Source organism: Balaenoptera borealis, assembly GCF_965194805.1.
Source record: "Balaenoptera borealis genome assembly, chromosome: 5".
NCBI lineage: Eukaryota > Metazoa > Chordata > Mammalia > Artiodactyla > Balaenopteridae > Balaenoptera > Balaenoptera borealis.
Window position 1 is genome coordinate 67,763,072 of NC_138862.1, and position 19,249 is coordinate 67,782,320.

General features: G+C 37.6%; 1 protein-coding gene across 1 annotated transcript in view; it reads left to right on the forward strand.

Annotated features, from left to right (window-relative positions):
- SLC15A2 (solute carrier family 15 member 2) overlaps positions 1–19,249 on the forward strand; it is a 39,597-nt gene continuing 20,348 nt past the window's right edge. The window contains exons 1-7 of the mRNA XM_082394909.1: positions 1–2,672; positions 4,507–4,594; positions 5,198–5,339; positions 13,109–13,201; positions 14,301–14,400; positions 16,220–16,310; positions 16,596–16,673. Coding sequence (XP_082251035.1) covers positions 2,568–2,672; positions 4,507–4,594; positions 5,198–5,339; positions 13,109–13,201; positions 14,301–14,400; positions 16,220–16,310; positions 16,596–16,673 — 697 coding nt within the window. The 5' untranslated portion in view covers positions 1–2,567. The remainder of the gene's footprint in view (positions 2,673–4,506; positions 4,595–5,197; positions 5,340–13,108; positions 13,202–14,300; positions 14,401–16,219; positions 16,311–16,595; positions 16,674–19,249) is intronic.

Sequence of the window (19,249 nt, forward strand, 5' to 3'; positions counted from 1 at the left end):
TTCTCTTTGTTTTTGCTGATATTTAAATACAATTTATTTCTATATGATGATTTTGTATTCATACACCTTGCTAAACACATGTTCCCTTTTAATTTCATATTTGCCTCTTCTCTCTGACTATATTAGTATCTGTCATTTTCAGCCTCCTTTCTGTACATGATTGTAAAATATCACTCTCTTCTGTTATAATCACTGAGGTCACAAATATTTTTTACTCTTATCACTGATATTTTAGATTCTTTCACTCTATTTTTTTTTATCTTTCAAGAGTTTGTACTCATTTCTATTCAGGAGTTGCTTTTCTCTTTGATCTTTTCCCTTTTATCCTTCTATCTGATTTCAACTTAGCAAAAATGATGGTGTACAAGAGGCATCTTGATAAGATAGAAAAGGTTCTAGAATAGGTCTTGGAGGCTGGGAGGCTCTTCTGTAATATTCTTCAGGCTAGACTAGGGAAAGGATTTCAAACCAGTATTCACCAAATCCCTATTATAAGAATTACCAGAGATGCTTATTAAAAATACAAGTTCTTAGATACCTACTTAGATCTATTGAATAAGACTTTTCAAAGCAAAGGCCTGTTAATTGTGTGTGGTGTGTGTGTGAATTGCTGTGGAAATTTGTAGTTATAAGTATATATACAAATATAAATATATATGTAAATATATATATCCTTAAGTGATTTTTAGCATCTGGGAAGTTTAGTTTATGTAGGACAAGATTAAGATTCCTTTCATCTCTGATACTATTCGATTTTATAAATGCTAGCATTGTATTGCCATAATCAAAAGAAGAATTTCACTTAAACAAACGAGTATCAGAGAACCAATGCCAATACTCTAAAGTCTGGTATTTAGGGCACCTATAAGCACAAATGAATTGGTGCCTTGCCTACCGGTGCTATTCCATCTGCTCTGAGAGATCAAATGCTATTCCAGAGGTACAAGGCCAGAGCAGGGGGAGCCAGTGATATAATTAGATCTTAAAAGCATCTGTGCCCCTAGTGGTTAACTTGACTAGTAAGTTTTGACTGTTCATTTGTTTTGTATCCAGAGTCATTAACCAAACTAGGTCAGAAAGGGCAGTACTTCCTGAAAGAATAACTGTAGCTTAATCATTAATGTCACAAACAGAAATGAATTGGACCCTTCTTTGGGTAAAGGTTGGTGGAAGAGAAGCAGGAGGAGGAGTGAATAGAAGCTGGGAAAACATGGTCAAAGTCTAAGATGGAGTTTAGGGAGGAAAGGGCAGAGTTTCTCCTGGTCTTATTTGTCAATAACTCAAATAGGTAATGTTAGAATTTTATGAGGGATAGAGTCATAGGTTCTCATATTCTAAAATAAAATAATTCATTCTTCTGTTTCCTGACTTCTTTTTTCGTTTAGTCCTCATTTTTCTTATTGCTCTCTAGCCATTCTTTTCCTTTTTCTTTTGATTGATAGCTAGATGGGCACCGTACTCTCTTGTTCTTTTACCTCTTTAACTTAGCAAAAATAATACTGTCTAAAATGTATCTATCATTGTCATCTCTGTTCTTGTTCCTCCTCTGATAAGAACTAAATATTATATTCTGGAGTCATTTGGGAGTCCATTCACTGAAAATTAAGAAATATAATGTTTATAATGGTTCCTAGAAAATAACTGGCTCATAATTTTTACACAAATTAAATTTTATTTACTAGTGAAATGATGGATTCATTTTGAAGTGAAAAAAATGAAAACACAGAGAATGAATTTAGCAAAGGAGAAGAATGATTCCCAAATGTACATCACCAACCCTTTCCTTTTGTTTTCTTCAGCTCCACCTCTTTAATTGCTTATAAGACATTTCTAGTTGAACTTTATTATGCTGAAAACCAAAAATCAACATTTTTTGTATCTCTCCAAATTCTGTTTGGAGATAACTTTCCCTCTTCGATGCATTTCATTTCCCCTACATTGCTATGTTTTTATTTCCATAGTTTCCATTCCTAAGTAATGACCACAGGCATTACTGATACTAATCTGTAGTGGCATAGTGAAAATTCCAGCTCTGCCACTTACTGGCCACATGACTTTGGACAAATTACATAACCTCTTGAGACATTAGTTCCTATAAAATGGGGATAGTAGTAAGAATTAGAACATGTAGATATAATATATATGTGTGTGTGTGTATGTGTGTATAAACCTTCCCCACAATAGGTGTGCAATAAATGGTAGCTATTATTACCCTGAAATCGATCTCAAAATCTACTCTAGGCTATGCTCCAGGCATTGTGTTAACTAATTTTCACTCATTTGAAATTTTCCAGCATTATACTGTCTCATCCCATGATGTGTTATTCTCACTTCCCTGTGACATAAACATTCTTTTGAACTAGTCTCTGAGACCCAATCCTTTCTTTTTCTATAGCTGTCTGCTTTGCAGGCAGCTGCTGATGCCTGACACCCACAGGGTTAAACCTAGTTGCTGAAGCCACCCTCTCTTCCCCTCCCAGTCCCCCTTTTCACAGTAGCCTGGCAGCTGTCCCAACTGCCTACCGAAGCCAAATGCTTGAAGAGAGAGAGAGAGTAAGGAGCCAGCCATGAATCTCTTCCAGAAAAATGAGTTCAAGGAAACTCCTTTTTTACCTGTCTCCCCTGAAGAGGTACCACCTCGACCCCCCAGCTTTCCAAAGAAGCCATCTCCGGTGAGTCCTCAGATTCGGTTCTGTCTCTGGTAGGAACAGACTTACTCTTTTGGTTCTCCTCCTTGGCCCCTGGAGCTTCATGCTGAGCTGTGTTAGAGTATTAAAAACTATTCTCTCTTGGAGTTAGAATTAACCTGTAAACCAAACCTAAACAGAAGTTTCCTTTAACTTAAGAGAGGAAGCAGCAGGAAGAGGTAGTCAGAGTTCTTCAGTTGGTATCCAGGACTTGGCTGTATTTCATTGTATATTCTGAGTTTCTCTGGGGTGCAAAAAAAGTAATTTGAATGTCCAGGGAAACTTGGCGAGTACTCCTTTCTGGAGAACTGTGTGTGATTGTTTTCTTCACCAAAAAAAATCTCAGCCCTTAGTTTCCCCTGTGCACAGAATCTATGCTGACCACCAAGAGAAGTTTTAGAACAGATCTAGTCTCTGTTACTGTGTTCCAGTTTACAGTGGGAGAAAGGACAGAGAAACAAGGAAGTAATAATGTTTTACTTTATACACTTGTTAAAGCACTTCCCAATTCTTATTCAATCCTCATATCAAAATCCTGTAAATGGAGAGGATATAGACATACTAGCCAGTATTTACTGAATTCTTACTACAGGCAAAGAGGTAGCTGTAGTAGTATTCTAGAGGTGGTAGTTTCTTTGGAATAACAAAACTGAAGTATAAAGCCAAGTGTAGTGACATGGCCTGGATCAGTATGTTAACACAGCCAGTGACAGTGTTACATAGCTAGTAGAAATGTGTTAACTAAACTTCAGGTTGCATGATTCTCGAGCTGTGAGCTGGGAAGGTAATAAGACTAATTCATATTGTCTTTCAAGCAAGTTTTTATCATACGTTAATGTATGTTAATATTTTGGAGGGTTGTTTTTATATATCCATGTGGATAAAAGAATGAATACATTAATTTATTTAGTTATACGTTTTCTGGTCCCAAAGAATATGAGGCTGCTTACAAAGATGTATGTACATCTTATGAATAAGAAAAGGCAATAAAAATCTCATGATAAGATTCGATTGAACCAAGGACACATATCTCCATCCCCCTCTCATATTGGCTGGGCTATCATAATGAGTAGGGATTTGAAATAAAACATGATGTTCCTTTTATTCTGACTGATACAGTGCATGAAATAGCGTAGTCCTTTTAATGCCCAAAAGGATTAGCATGAAAATGTTATAGAATCTCTCTTTCATAGAAAGAATGGACACTTAATTTGACAAGATTTAAGAACTCTCTGCCCAAGGTCAAGGTGATCAATCATCTTACCTTTAAGAATCTGTACTGGGCTCTGTGCCTGGCTTCAGTAGCCACTGAATGGGAAGGCTTCATATTGCTAGGATTTCTCCCAGCACAGTGAATGGGGCAAGTGGGAACAGAAAGGTTAATCCGCACAGTGGAGCTAAGCAGGATACTGACATCTGAGTGTGACTGCCTGGACATCAAGTGCTCCAGAGGCCAACCCTTTGTTCTGTTCCTGAAAATAAGTATGATTATTCTCCTACCCAGAGCCCCAGGCTTTTCATTTAGTACTTGTGGGAAGATGAACAGGTCCTGGTGTCTAGTATCAAGGAATGCCTGAGCAGTTTCATGTTAAATGAATTAAGGAACAAAGTAATATTCAGAATGGCTTCTCACTGCTAAATCAGCAATGCAAGCACTTTTAATGTGATACTGGCTGTTTCATGAAGAGCAGGGGCCATTGTTTCACATGACCCATCATGGCAACCTAAAATAAATGATTTTTTTCTGTTGTGGAACAATCTAATGGTTTAAACAGGGAAATATAGTTCACGCTTGAACCATTGCCTTTTTGTTTCTTAGAAAATCTGTGGCTCCAACTATCCACTGAGTATTGTCTTCATTGTGGTGAATGAATTCTGTGAGCGCTTTTCCTATTATGGCATGAAAGGTAATTTTGTGTCCCCGAGTCCTACTCTTCTCCACTCACTCTCACCCCATGTTTGTAACAGCCTGTCTCATATGCACTTATTTCCCTTATCTACTCTTTCTGCCTTCATCCAATTGGTCCTTTCCTTTGGGGAAGACTTCCAAAAAATGCCTCATGGGATTTCACCTACTAACTCATACAGGCCAAGAACAGAAAGGCCAAGTGGAAATCAGAACACAGCCTATGAGAATATAGGTGGAAAAACTCTCATCATCGACATTCCATTCTTCATTTCTGTTCCTCAGGTCTATGGATTATATCATTGCTGGGAAGGAGAAGGAAGGGATATTAGAAACCCCATGTTATCTTTTGGATTGGCCTAAATGATGCTGTGTACACATTGACTGAAGGGAGGAGTATTGCATTTGTATACTAAGCATAGCCCCATTCACTCCCACAACTCCAAGGGGCCCTGCTTCTACTGCCCAGCAATCACCCCTCATCACTTCACTGATAGGAGTGTTGAAGGTCAAGATCAACTTCCAAGACCATATCAAATGTTCTTCTGCTCCATAAATCATTTTAATGCATCTATTTTGTTTTGTCTCTCTTTTTTTGCTTCAGCTGTGCTGACCCTGTATTTCCTGTATTTCCTGCACTGGAGTGAAGACACTTCCACATCTGTATACCATGCCTTCAGCAGCCTCTGTTATTTCACTCCCATCCTGGGAGCAGCCATTGCTGACTCATGGTTGGGAAAATTCAAGTAAGGATGATGGGAGGTCACAGTCCAAGAAGCTGCACATATTAATTGTGCAGAGACTATCACTTCTAGCCTCTTGCATCCAAGCAAGAACATACTTATGTCATCCATGACAAATAAGAATCTCTCTCAGACTGACAATACAGAAAGGTTTTGTCTCTTCATTATCAGTTTTTCCAATATTTTTATACCCTTTTCAGTCAGCAGGGTTTTTTTCTTTTATCTAATTTTAATCTTCCATTCTGTAATGTAAGACTAGTTCTTGTTCTGATCTCAGGTGATAGAGATTGCTACCCACAAGAAAATTTATAATTCAATGTAGTTATTTAATATGCTATCCATCTCTTCTCTAGATTGAGTCATCCCAACACTTTTACTATCTTCTTATGAATCCCTCTTTTTAGCTCTTTTACCATCTCTGCTTCTCTTCTCTAACCTCCTTCTGTAGTTTCTTTCTTAAGAATATAATATCTTCATGAGTTAGAGTAATGGTCTATTCAGTTCAGTATCTTTTAAGTCCCTGAAAATAGCACCAAGAGATATGTTTGGGATAGTGTTATTTTTGTCCCCTATAACATCATCCTCATGGGCTAGAGATGGCTCTTAGATATCCATCACTCAGGTATTTTCTGTGGACTTGTCATCTATGGAATTGTCTAAATTAGCATTTCTCAAAGTGCATTCTGTTGAAAATTGGTTGTATAGGATCTAATGAATGTTATGTGGGAACATAAAGCTCTCATAGTCAAATAAGTTTGGAAAATGCTAGGCTGAATAAAGCTAAAAAGGTATCTTTACTGCATGACTTCTTACAGCCTTTAACATGTGAATTCATACTATAAAATATCCAAGAGGAGGTTATGGTATGTAGTATTTTCCAAACTTATTTAACCGTGGAATATTTTTTCAGGATTCCTTGTGGATCTAGTGTTCCAAGGAATCCTCTTTAGTAAACATTGGTTTCTATCTCACTTTGGCCTAGATATATTCATTCTCCTAAAGTTTTTAATCAGCACCCAGTATAGCGCTACAACCACAACTTAGTGCTAAACACAGTTTCTTGCCTTGGGAAAGGTATGGCAGGTGGCTGAGATCTATGTTTGCTCCTTATGTAGTAGTAGTTACCGAGTCCATCCAGATAGAGGGTTGGCACTATGTGCAGAAAGAAAGTATAAACCATGGTATATAGTCTTCATTCAGTTATAGAATAAAAGACTCACACATATCACGTAGTAATTTTATTTATTTTTAAAATGACTTCCTTTAAGATTGAAAAAGTATAGATCCGAGATTTGGTAAGCAATAGCTTCCTGACTATTTCAGAGGAAATTTAGCACCCTCCACTTGTGCCCTCAATCTCAATCCTCAATCCTTTTTAAAATTTTTTTGAATTTATTTTTATTGAGGTATAACTTACATAAAGTACACAAATCCAAAAGTCTTAAATGTACAGCTGGATGAATTTTTACAGATGTATCACCGTCACCTAGATCACTCTCCTTGGTGTCTTTGTACCCTCAATACCTCCGTCTCTTGCCTTCAAATTCTTCCTCAGAGACACTCTTGTCCTGTACCTAGAAGCAAGGGCAAATATGAGACCTTTAAACAAACAAAATTATTGTTAACCTTTCTTTTTCTATCTTCTTTGTCTTATTACCACTACCTTCAGATTTTTAAAAGAATCATTTATTATTTGTTGCCTTCCTTTCTCACTCTTCATTATCGCTCCTTAGGGTAGAGTAATGTAATGCAGTGCAGTAGAATCCAATTAGATTCCACTTAAGCTGATTGAGTTTAATTCAGTAAATGTTTATTGAGCAACTTCTATTTGTCCAAAGAACCATGAGGGATAAAAAGATGAATAAGACATAATACCTGCTTCATGTTGTTCATATTCAACTAGCTTTAATACAAAGCAGATTACGGTAAGTGAAATAATATATAGTATGTCATCTTTTTATCCTATTGAAATTCTTCTCTCTAAGATCACTGGTAATGATCTCTTTGTTATCAAACCCAGTGGTCTTTTCTAAATTCTTATTCACTTTGAACGTGTTTTAACATTTTAGTCTGTTATCACTCCTAAATTCTTGAAACTTCCTGGGCTTCTCTAACACTGTATTTTCTGGTTCTTTTACTTTTTTGGATTCTTCCTCATTTGGCTTTTCTTTTGCTTTTTGTTTACTTTACTCTTTCCTGAATGTAGGCATTTCCCCAGTGTATACCTTTTACCCTCTTCCCTTTCTCCAGATTCTCCTTCAGCAAGCTCTGCAGTGTCCATTTTACCTATATGCTAATGGCTCCTCAAACTCTGTAATCTTAACCTGTCACTCAAGCGCCCTTATGCATTATAACTACACATTAGCATTCATCTCCTGGATATTCCACCTTATCCTCTCTCCTAGCTTTCCTATACTCCCACATCCAATCAGTTTTCAAATTCTGCCAATTCTATTTCTATAATCTCTGTCACTTTCTCCCTCTTCAACACTGTATCCCACGGCCATCAATCACCACTACTCTAGTTTTGGTTTTCATTAGCCTCTAAATTGGGCTATTGAAATGGACATGTATGATGTTTTCATTGCTTCCCATATCTTTTGTTCACAATTGAGTCTATGCACTACTGTCAAATTAATCTTCCTAAAAGAAATCTCTGTTCATATTACTACTCTGCTCAAAAATTTCTGCTAACACTCTGTCTACTAATCTCATCCAATTTACCTTTCTGCTCTTATTGTCATACTCCCTTTCAAAAATGTACACTAGAGAAAAACCAAATACTAATATTTACCTAATGATAACGAGGGACATTTCTTTTCCATGTCTGTTTGCATAGTTTCTACTTCATGGAATCTCCTTCCTCCCCAGCCTTCTATGTCCAAACCCTTTAAGGCTCAGTTCTAATTCCACCTATGCAATGGAGTATTCTCTGCCCCTCACCTTTCACCACTAGCCAGAAGTAATCTAAAGTTCTCTAAACTCCTTATTTTTTACCCTCATGTGACATTTACCAAACTCTGTCTTATCATAACTATTGTATATGAATCTAATACCTTCTTCAGACACTTAGAAGACAAAGTCTCATTTATATTTTTATCCACAGCACCTAGAACAGTGCCTGGTACATAACAGGCCCACAGCAAGTGTTTCAATTAATAAATTTATTCACCCTCAGATACTCAAATGTAGGCACAAGACTGAGGTAGGTGTGGGCAGGTGTGAAGATGACTTATTTTGTTGTGGGTATTGTGGTTGCTTTTTTTTTTTTTTAATCTCTACTTCAGCTACTTTTTAAAAATAAATTTATTTATTTATTTATTTTTTCTGCTTAAAACCAGATTCATTTATTATACCACAATTCTGTAAGTGAGAAGTTGGAGCCAGTCAGTTGGCTCACAGGTCTGGGTGTCTCCTAGGTTGGACTCTGGGGAATAATCTACCACCAGCCTCATTCGTTGTTGGCTGAATTCATTTCCTTGTCATTGTAGGTGCTTATTTTCTTGCCATCTTTCAGGTGGAGGTGTCCCCTTTCCTTGACACGTGGTTCTTTCCATATTCAGGCTATCAGTATGGCGTATCAAACCCTTCTCGAACTTTGAATCTCTTCCCCTTCTGTTACCAGAGAAAAGTCTCTGCTTTTAAGGGCTCATATGATTAGATCAGGCTCATCTAGTTAGTCTCCCTATCTTACTGTCAATTGTGTCATATAATATAACATAATTAAAGAAGTGACATCTCATTATAGTCATAGGTTCCAGGGATTAGGGTGAGACATCACTGGTGGGGGGGTGTGGATTTCAGCAATTCTGCCTGGCACCATGGCATACGACAATAAGGGGTAGTGACAAAGAGCATTCTTATGTCAACATCTGCTTTGTGCCTCAAGAGTAATAGCCTTGATTACCTTTGACACTTGATAATAATAAAAGAAATATTTTAAAATAATATGGAAATTTTTATTTGATGACAACATTTTAAATTAATTCCTGAAATAGAAGAACACTGACATTTGTGAAAATATGAGAAAAGTTCTGTCCGTTTGTAGTAAAGAAAATATTTCCTCTTTTTGAACAAAGATGATTTTTTGAAGCTCTATAAAAAAAGAAATAGGATTATAAAAATATCTAAGTCCCAAGGTTCCAATAGATTCTGCTAGGTGTGTGACTTTCTGGAGAGTTTCCTTTTTCCTAAGGAAGGAGCTATTTGAGCATCGTGTACCTTTCTACCATTAATTCTCTTGGAGCACGAAATTACCGCCTCTGTGTATCCTCTGCACTGCATCCAGAGCAACCACACTCACATACTAAGGTAGCAGGCCCAGCATTTATCTATAAATTTAGAGCCTTTCGTACTGTGAAAACATCATGGACTAATAAAAAACATCTAGGAATTGTTATGAGTTGCCTGAGATACTTTCCCCATAAATTTTTAAATTATTACTTAATTTTGATATTTCTTTCTTTGGAAATAGATTCTCTGTTGATTTTATAAGAAACCATAAATTCTTAAGGAGTGATCAGTCAACTATTAGCTTTGCACTATTTCAAGCAAATGACAATATTACGTGATAATAAAGTAGTGAACTTCTTAAATTAGACATGTGCATTAAAACAAACCCTTCCTGGTTGGAAACCCAAGTGACTGTCATTAACCACTTTAGTATCACAGCAGGCTACACAAATTATTATTACATTTAATTAGCATTCTGACAAGTTGAGGAATTCTTTACCTGCATTCAGATTACACACAGAAAGTGATCTGAAAGCATTTCCTGCCTTGAAAGCACCAAAGCAAATCAAAGAAATCAGCTCCAATCTTATCTTTATCTTGACTGTGTTGGGTCTTCGTTGCTGTGTGCGGGCTTTCTCTAGTTGCGGCGAGCGGGGGCTACTCTTCGTTGCGGTGCGCGGGCTTCTCATTGCAGTGGCTCTCTTGTTGCGGAGCACGGGCTCTAGGTGCATGGGCTTCAGTAGTTGAGGCACACGGGCTCAGTAGTTGTGGTGCACAGGCTTAGTTGCTCTGTGACATGTGGGATCTTCCCGGACCAGGGCTCGAACCCGTGTCCCCCTGCACTGGCAGGCTGATTCTTAACCATTTCGCCACCAGGGAAGCCCTGTGGTTGCTTTTTAAATAACAAAACTCTTTGGGGGATGAATTGGTATCTCTTTCTGAGAGAAAGTGAGTTGGAGAAAACATGAGTAACTTGTTCTGTCGGGGTGTGTGTGAGCTCACGTGTACAAAAACAATGATGACAGCAACATAAGAATATAAGTATTTAAAACTCCTCTCCTTTTCTTCAGATGTTATCTTCAGGATGAAAAACATCCTATAACATTAGAAACATCTGAATTTAGTAAACAACTTCTATTAAAAGTGCTTCCTCTGTTTGCAGTCCCAGAATCATAGCTTTGTTAAGAGAAAATGGGTACCCAGGGTCCCTGACTCTTGTATAAGGAACTCCCTATGTCAGGAAAGAGGTGAACCTTCCTTCAGGGCTACACACAGGAAAGAGTAGCCAGTGGATACACAATGGAAAAGAAAATTTTTAAGCATGGACACTGGCTTTTTATGATTTCTATAAACATCTACTGAGAGGGTTAATTACATGCTCAGATGCAATTTTTGATACCTAGTTGCTTTTAAGAGAGAATAGCATTTTTAGTCATAGTCCCTAGTGTTGGTTTTTACCTTGTGACCTGTGCCTATCACTCTGGACTCCTGATCATGGCAATCACTAAAAGCCACTCTGTTAAATGTGTTTATTGCCGAATATGCTTTTGGATGTCTTCTCTACAATTTCTGTTTTTTTTTGAGTGTGTCTATAGCGTGTCCTTCCCCCACTATTTTTTTTTTTTTTGTCTTGTCAGAGCTGACCCTCTTTATGCTGGGTCTCTTCCTCTGCTATCAGAGGAAGTATGTATAATAATATATGCCTACTGCACATACTCCTTCTCAGTTCCTAAGCTTTAGTTTACAATGTCTCTGGCTTTTGATATTCTTACGGTTAAATAAAATTTAAAACTTCTTTCTCTTCCCATTCCTTTTTCCACATTAACTTGTTCATGATAAAACTGAAGGAATGCTGGGCTGTAAGAAAGTAGAAGTTCTAGACCTAATCCTAATACTAATTAGAATGTCACCTTTGACTTCTCTGGATTTCACTTTCCTCATTTGCAAATGGAAGATTGGTCAAGTCTATCTAAAACAGAACTGTGTCCTGTGGTTGGGATTGTAATGACCCCAATGACTCCATTTCAAATGCAGAATTTCCAAGTCTCTCTTGACTTCTCTCTCCTTCTGTTAAAGTTCTCTGCCATTAGCTTCCTGTCTTATATTCTTCACATTCTAGACTAATTCCCTGAATCTTTCACCTAGAAGGTTGCCCGTTTTCCTTTTAAGGCACTTACACTTCTCTCATTCATTTAGTCCAGCAACCTGATATTGCCCTGTTCTCCCAACGCAGACTATCACTCCAGCTCAGACTCCTTTTGTTTTTTCTCTGTGATGATTTAGCATAGATCATCTATTTTGTGTTCATAATTGTTGGCCTTTTTTTCAGTCCCTTTTTATTCCCTTTCTTTCTATTCATTCTTTTTATTTCAATGAAGGGAACTTTTCTCCAGAAGACGCTACAAGGCCTTTTGGAAAAGGCTGCCCCCTCCCCTAATATTAATTAGCCCTGGTTTAGTCACTCAGCTTTCTTATCCCCTGCTTCCCATTATAAACCCTCTAAGATCTCTTCCCTGGAGGGCCAACCTAGGAAGATTAGGCATTTAGAATGAGAAATCCACATTCTGAGATTTCTGACATCTCCAGCCTCTCTCTGCTACCTTCATTCCATTCTTTATATTCCACATTAGCATATAACACTTCAAAATCACAGAAGTAAGCTATATAATTTCCAAGATTCCTTCTAGTATTAATATTCTACTTATATATAAAGAGAATACTGGTGTCCTAATACAAATAATACACATTGTATATTTGGTAGTATGCCATGTTTCAGTGTGTATATCTCTACATATGTTCTTACTGGAATTCCTCACTCTTCTACTTCCTGTTTGTCATTCAGAATTTTTTGAAAAACAACATAACAACAAGTCCCTATCAACTGCATGAGCTATATCACCGGACAGTCTGTTCAAAGACCCTGGTTCCTTTCTTACCCTTGGGAAATTGTCCATGAGGAAACTGTGGTGGGGATTACAATTAACCCAAGTGTTCAGACTGAACCTGAGAGCCCTTTACCTCTCTATATATCCCAGTGATTGTGTTTAGAGAAAGTTCTTTGTGTTAACCATCCCTTCTTTCCTGTTTATGTGACGTTCTTTCTTGACCCCGATGGATTTCTAGAGCCAAAGACATTCCTTGGAAGAAACCTCAGGTCAAAGTATCCTGTTCTTCTGGTTCTCCTTACTTAAAACATTATCGCTGGCTACAAATCCAACCTGGTCATGACATATCTACACAAGATCAGGGGTACTCTGTGTTTGTGTGGGGTTAGTGAGGGAAAAGAGAGAGCAGGTATGAGAAAGGAATGTCCATTATCTCTAACACTACAGGGTAAAGAGTTACTGTCTCTTTTTCTAGACTGTTTCATTCACCATTATTATTTCTATTTGCATATCTCAGGTAATTCTTTCCTCCTCCACCCCCTCCTTCTGCCGCTCCTTTTATCCTGGCACTGAGAACAGTATGAACTCTGAGTCTGTAATTACTCAAATCTCTGAATTCTGTTTGTAGACGGACTGATTTAACTCTCTCAACAGGACAATCATCTATCTCTCCTTGGTGTATGTGCTTGGCCATGTGATCAAGTCCATGGGTGCCTTACCAGTACTGGGGGGACAAATGTTACACACGTGAGTAAAATCATGGAATAAACTAAACCACTTTTCCTCCATTGGGCAGGTAAATGTCTCACACATTCATTACAGATGTTTTTCTGTCTTCTTACCAATGATGTCCCTTTATTTTCCAATCTGTTTTAATACCAAATCGGTTAAGGAAAAACTTTGACCAGTTAAACTCTTTCCTGCTTTATCTGAGCTCATTTGTTTTTATTAAATATTTGGGGACTAGTAGAATGCCCAGTTAGTATCCTTTTCATAAAAACTCTTCATGTGCTTGAAGACATTAAAACCTTCATGCCCTCCATATTCCCTCACCTATTCACCCATCCACACATTGTACCTTTACCAGAGTTAAAAAAAAATGTCTGTGATATTTCCTTATAATACATTGTAGAATTCATTTTCAAAGCTTAGATTATTTCCATTTATGTGTAGTTCCATATATTCCAGTTGCTCTATCCCTCTTTATTAAGCTCTTGATGTTTATGATGCCAGAGACTCTTGATAGATTCTGATGTCTGTTGGTTCAGTCAGTAGAGAGGATTAGAGTTGTTCAAGAAGCAGGTCATACATATTCATGTTTATACTGTGCCTATATGTGTATTTTCCAATGAGTTAAGAATTTTGTTTGAAATTTAATAAATATTAGATACCTCCTTATTGTTGTCCCCTCAGAAATCAGTGACACTTCTCCTATTAGTTATGACTAGTTTAACATTTTATTTTGTGGTTACTAAGGATATGTGGGATAAGGGTTCACAAGGTCATTCTATTGAAGTGTCCCTTTGACTAAGACAAGATTGAGAACCAGTGCTTTAACTTTGGAGTTCCTTCAGTATCTGCTTCTATCTGTTGTGCACAAGGGGTAAATGAAACGATCAGGGACAAATCTCACCATGTAATATATACTTGCTGGCAGAAACTCAAGGATTATAAGTGTACCTGAGTCTCCCCTAGGAGTGAAGGCATATGGAAAATGCCCACAGTGTAGAAATGTGAAGAAGGTCTTTGCCCTTGTACACATTTTTTTTCTCTTGTAGCTCTATATTTCATTTCTACAGTTGTGTTTAGTATCAATATGGTTAGTACTCTCACCTCTCCATTTCAGAGTCCTATCAATGGTCGGCCTGAGTCTAATAGCTTTGGGGACAGGAGGTATCAAACCCTGTGTGGCAGCTTTTGGTGGAGACCAGTTTGAAGAAAAACATGTAAGAATCCTGTAATTTCTGTGTTTTCAAGAATGTAGAGCAGGCATCAAACGGCAGGTAACCATTTGCCAAGATTGAAGTGATCCACTAGTCAGATCATATCTGGGGAGCTGTGTTCAGTGCTGGGTACTGGTCATTAGTAGAGGGAAAAACTGCAACATTTCAAAGGAAAGTGACCAGGGTGGTAGATGGACTAAAAGATGCTCTTATGAAGAAAGGTTGAGGGAAATGGAGATATTTATAGCCTGGATAAGATAAGAATTAAAGAGAATATTTTAGCTGTCTATAGATATTTGAAGGATGTCAGTAATTAAACCAAAGATCAATGGCTGAAAGCTATAGGAAGCTGGCTTCTGGCTTGATGGAAAGAAAAACTTCAAATAGTTGGAAGTAGTGAGTTTACTCTCACTTGAGGTACTTAAGAAGATACATGGTAATCACTTCGGGAATGGGAGGTGATGAGTAGTGTGGAGATGATTTAAGCATCTCTAGCTTTGAGATTCTATGGAAGGGGAAAAGGACCATTTGGAATAAAACAGAATGAGTTTCTCCAGATGAACCTGTCTGGATGATCATTCCTTCTTTTCCTAAATACTTGCCACTGTCAGTGGGAGGGGAAAACAGTATGAATAAAGGTAAAAATGGGCCTGTATAAGGAAGCAGTGACAACTAGGCAAGGGAAGTAGTCTATGCTTAGATCAGCCAACATTTCTAGCTTCCTCTTTTTTCCTCTCAGCTTTCTTTTTTGGCTGTCTTCATGTGTTATTCCCTCTTCTGTAGCTAGTTACCATGTTTCTGGGTTTTCACTCTGTTCTTTCTCTGTGTCCTGTCTTCCTTCGTGTCTCTAACCCTTCAGACCATTTGAGTTATTTTATATTCTTTATCTGCCTGAGGGTCCATAGATCATAATTGCTTGCTGACGTTGGAGAAATAACCAACCTCTGACAAGTGGGATTCTATGCACAATGAACTATACACGTAGATTGGTGTAACGAGTTTAAATGGGGACCAGAAGAGGAAGCAAAGCACACCATAAATAGAAAATGAGGATTGTGCTGATGTGTCAGGAAAAGATCCGAGGTGTCAGAATGAAGCACAGAAGTGCACAATGAATAAAGCGTCAGCAACTGTATTTGAAAATTGCTTCATTTTGTAGCTGCTCCACAAAGATATTTCAATAATAGTACAAACCCACCTCCAGGTTTCCACCAGCCATTTCCAAGCCCACAGACATCCTTTTATACTCTTTGGCAGACTTCCCATAAACATTAGGTAAATTATCCTGTTTGAAGGACAATTTACTCCACTGTCCCATGTTCTAGTCCTATTCCTACCACACATTCCACAAAATCAATTATTTAATTTAGTCACTTAATAAATTCAGTTAATAAACATTTACTGAGTCTGTAGTATAACAGGTACTATGCTAGTGGGGATTACAGATAATAATAAGATACAATTTCTGCCCTAAAGGAACTCAACCTACAGAAAGAAACAGACATTTAATGCAAAGAAACTAATATTAGAATAGATATGTATAGGACACAGTACATAGGCATAGTGTACAAGATGATCATTTTTGCGAAGATAAAGGGGTAAAACAATGTTAAAGATGCTTGTACTAGGGTTTGAAAGATAGGGAAATGTTTGGCGTCAGCGAGATATGTGTTAAAATATCTAATATGATATTCACATACCATGGAGGCAGTGCCTGAATCTGTCTCTGTGTATGTACCTCTCGCTTAGTCTGAACATGAGGTGGGGGGTGGAGCTAGGAGGCACATTGCACTGATGATTTGTCCTTTTTTTATTTTTTCAGGCAGAGGAACGGACTAGATACTTCTCAGTCTTCTACCTCTCCATCAATGCAGGGAGCTTGATTTCTACATTTGTCACACCCATGCTGAGAGGTTGGGATCTTTTCTGAGGGACTCTGTATAAGCTTTACTCTGGCCAGCCAGAAATCTGTTCAAGGCTTCCTCCTGTCCATCTTCTTCTTTTATAAGGGTTTGAAAATCTGAGAAAATTTCTTTTAATCTTGCTTTGTCTGGCCCAAAAGAAGGATTGTGGATTAGGTGATGGGAAGAAAAAGGATGGCTATGTCTATGACCTCAAAAACCTGAGCTTACAGAATAGAACATCAAAGACTTAAGATTCAGGATTAATTTGTTTTGTTTTGTTTTGTTTTCCTGTAGGAGATGTGCAATGTTTTGGGAAAGACTGCTATGCATTGGCTTTTGGAGTTCCAGGATTGCTTATGGTGATAGCTCTTGGTAAGTGCAGTGGAGCAAAGGAAACTAATAGCCACTGATGCCTTCCACATGTAAAGCATGATGTAAGCACTTTACACAAACTATTTCATTCAGTCCTCACACTAACCTATTAGGTAAGTGTTATTGTAGGGGTTTTCCCTAGACGTTGGCGATAAATTAACTGAATAAAGTCAGAAACCTCAAAAAAAGTGCCCAAGGTTACATAACTAATAAGAAGTTTCCTAGAGAGCTTTAAAAAAGACGGATCCCTGGACCCTATGTAGGACTAATTAAATCAGGATCTCTGTGGGATAGGGCCTTGGCATCTGTAACTTTTTAAGTATTTAGGTGATTCTGATGTGTAGTCAAGGTTGAGATGTACTGATCTACACTACAGTATATAATGAAGCAAGGAAAATAATTAATCCTTCCTTTTGAACTAGCTTATTTCATCTGATGGTTATTTATCTGGTAATTGGAAGACTTTTAAAATTCGTTGGGCCTTTTAAAGTAGCTTCTAGGTTTAGCCGTTTCTGCCCTGCTCTGCAATGCTCCCAAGAAGTTTGCTCTTAAGCAAAGAGAATAAGAGGTGTTGGATAAGTAGGGGGAGACTGATGCAACTTAGATCAAGTGGCATTCTCTTTACCACAGGGAACCCAGGAATGGAAGTGGAACAGGGATGTGTGTGTTGCTTAATTTACACAGCCTAAAGGGAAACTTGGACATGATTGTTTCTAATCATTGACCTGGAAACCTGTTCTCACACTGAGCCTTTGGGTGACACCGCCCCCCTGGAAGATATCCAGTCCAAACACATAAAGAGCTCAATAGAGGATAAAGAGCCCAGAGACTCAATGTTCCATCTGATTATTTTCTACCGGGGGTTGGGGGGGGGGCTAATATTATTATATCAGATTGCAATTCCAATTCCAAGGAAATGTATGCGTAATTCCTGGAGCCCTGTGATAATACATTCTTTGCTTCCTTCTCCCTTTTTTTTTTTTTAACATCTTTATTGGAGTATAATTGCTTTACAATGGTGTGTTAGTTTCTGCTTTATAACAAAGTGAATCAGTTATACATATACATATGTTCCCATATCTCTTCCCTCTTGCGTCTCCCTCCCTCCCACCCTCCCTATCCCACCCTCCCTATCCCACCCCTCTAGGTGGTCACAAAGCACAGAGCTGATCTCCCTGTGACCTTCTCCCTTTGAAGTCAAATATTTTCCTGGTTTTCCTCTGATTAGTACTATGTCTTTTTCTCTGGATCATTGAACAATAATATTATTTACATATCAGAGTAATTATGACGATCAAAAGAGATGCTGTAATGGAAATGTTTAATAAATTATGAAATGTTAAATAAGTATTAGCTGTCATCATTAGTCAGCTGCTTCAATTTTCTGGGTACTAATAAATAAGTCAGTTCTCTGACTTTTCACTATAATTTAATTTATTCATTTGATTTTTTTTCACTCATTAATTTGATAGACATTGACTTAATGAGCCGTTTATGTGTCAGATTCTGTGCTAGGTATTGGGGTCACAGTGGTGAATTAGACAGCTACAGAATTCATGCTTTCAAAGAATTTATTTGGTCCAGCAGGAGGAGGGAGACAGATAAGAAAACAGGAAATTTCAATATAGTATGATCACTGTCACAGCTGGTGAAATACAGAGAAAGCTATAGGAACACATAGGAGGGATATCTGACTAAGACTTCGAGGGTCAGGAAAGAAGTGATGTGTAAGGTAAGACCTAAAGGATTAGCAGCAATTAATTCAAAGATTAATCAAAGAAAAGATTGAAAGTGAAACAGAAATAGGACACGGTATCTGTAAGACAAGGAGATGAGAAATAGTATGACATATTTGAAGGCCTTAAAGGAATTCAAATTGCCTGGAGCATAAATGGAAAGATAGAGAGGAGAAATTGACAGAAACTAGATAATAAAGGGCCTTTTAACCTACTAAGGAATTAGAACTTTATCAGGAGACTAGTAGGGAGCTTCAAAAGGATTTTGAATAGAGGAATGATTGTTAGATTTTTATTTTTCAGTGGTATTTCTGACTGTAATGTGGAGAAAGAATGGGTTAAGGGTGAGACAAGGATACCCTTTGTCTTGATTACTGAATTTTGGTACTCCCTTAAATTTTGTGCTCAAGGTGAGTGCCTCACTTAGCTCACCCTCCTTGGCCCTGACAGAATTGACAAACTTGATATGATTAGATGTGTGAAAGTAAGGGAGAAGATAAGCCAAGATTGAATGTAGGGTTCTGGCTTGAGCAAATGGTGGATAGTAGGGTCATTAACTGATAATAAGGAAGAATAGGTTTGGGGCAATACTAATGAATTTAGTTTTGGATACATTACATTTTAGATGTCCTTGAAACATTTAATTGGGAGTATCAAACATTTATTTGGAAATACAGGTTTAAAGTTCAGAAGAAATGTTTCAGCTATAAAGATCTGGAGCTATTAATATATGGATAGCAATTAATTCATGAAAATAGATGGAATAACTAAGAGATAATAAGAGTAGGGTAAAAAGACAGCAAGGATAGAACCGTGAGGAACACAGGTATTTAAAAGACA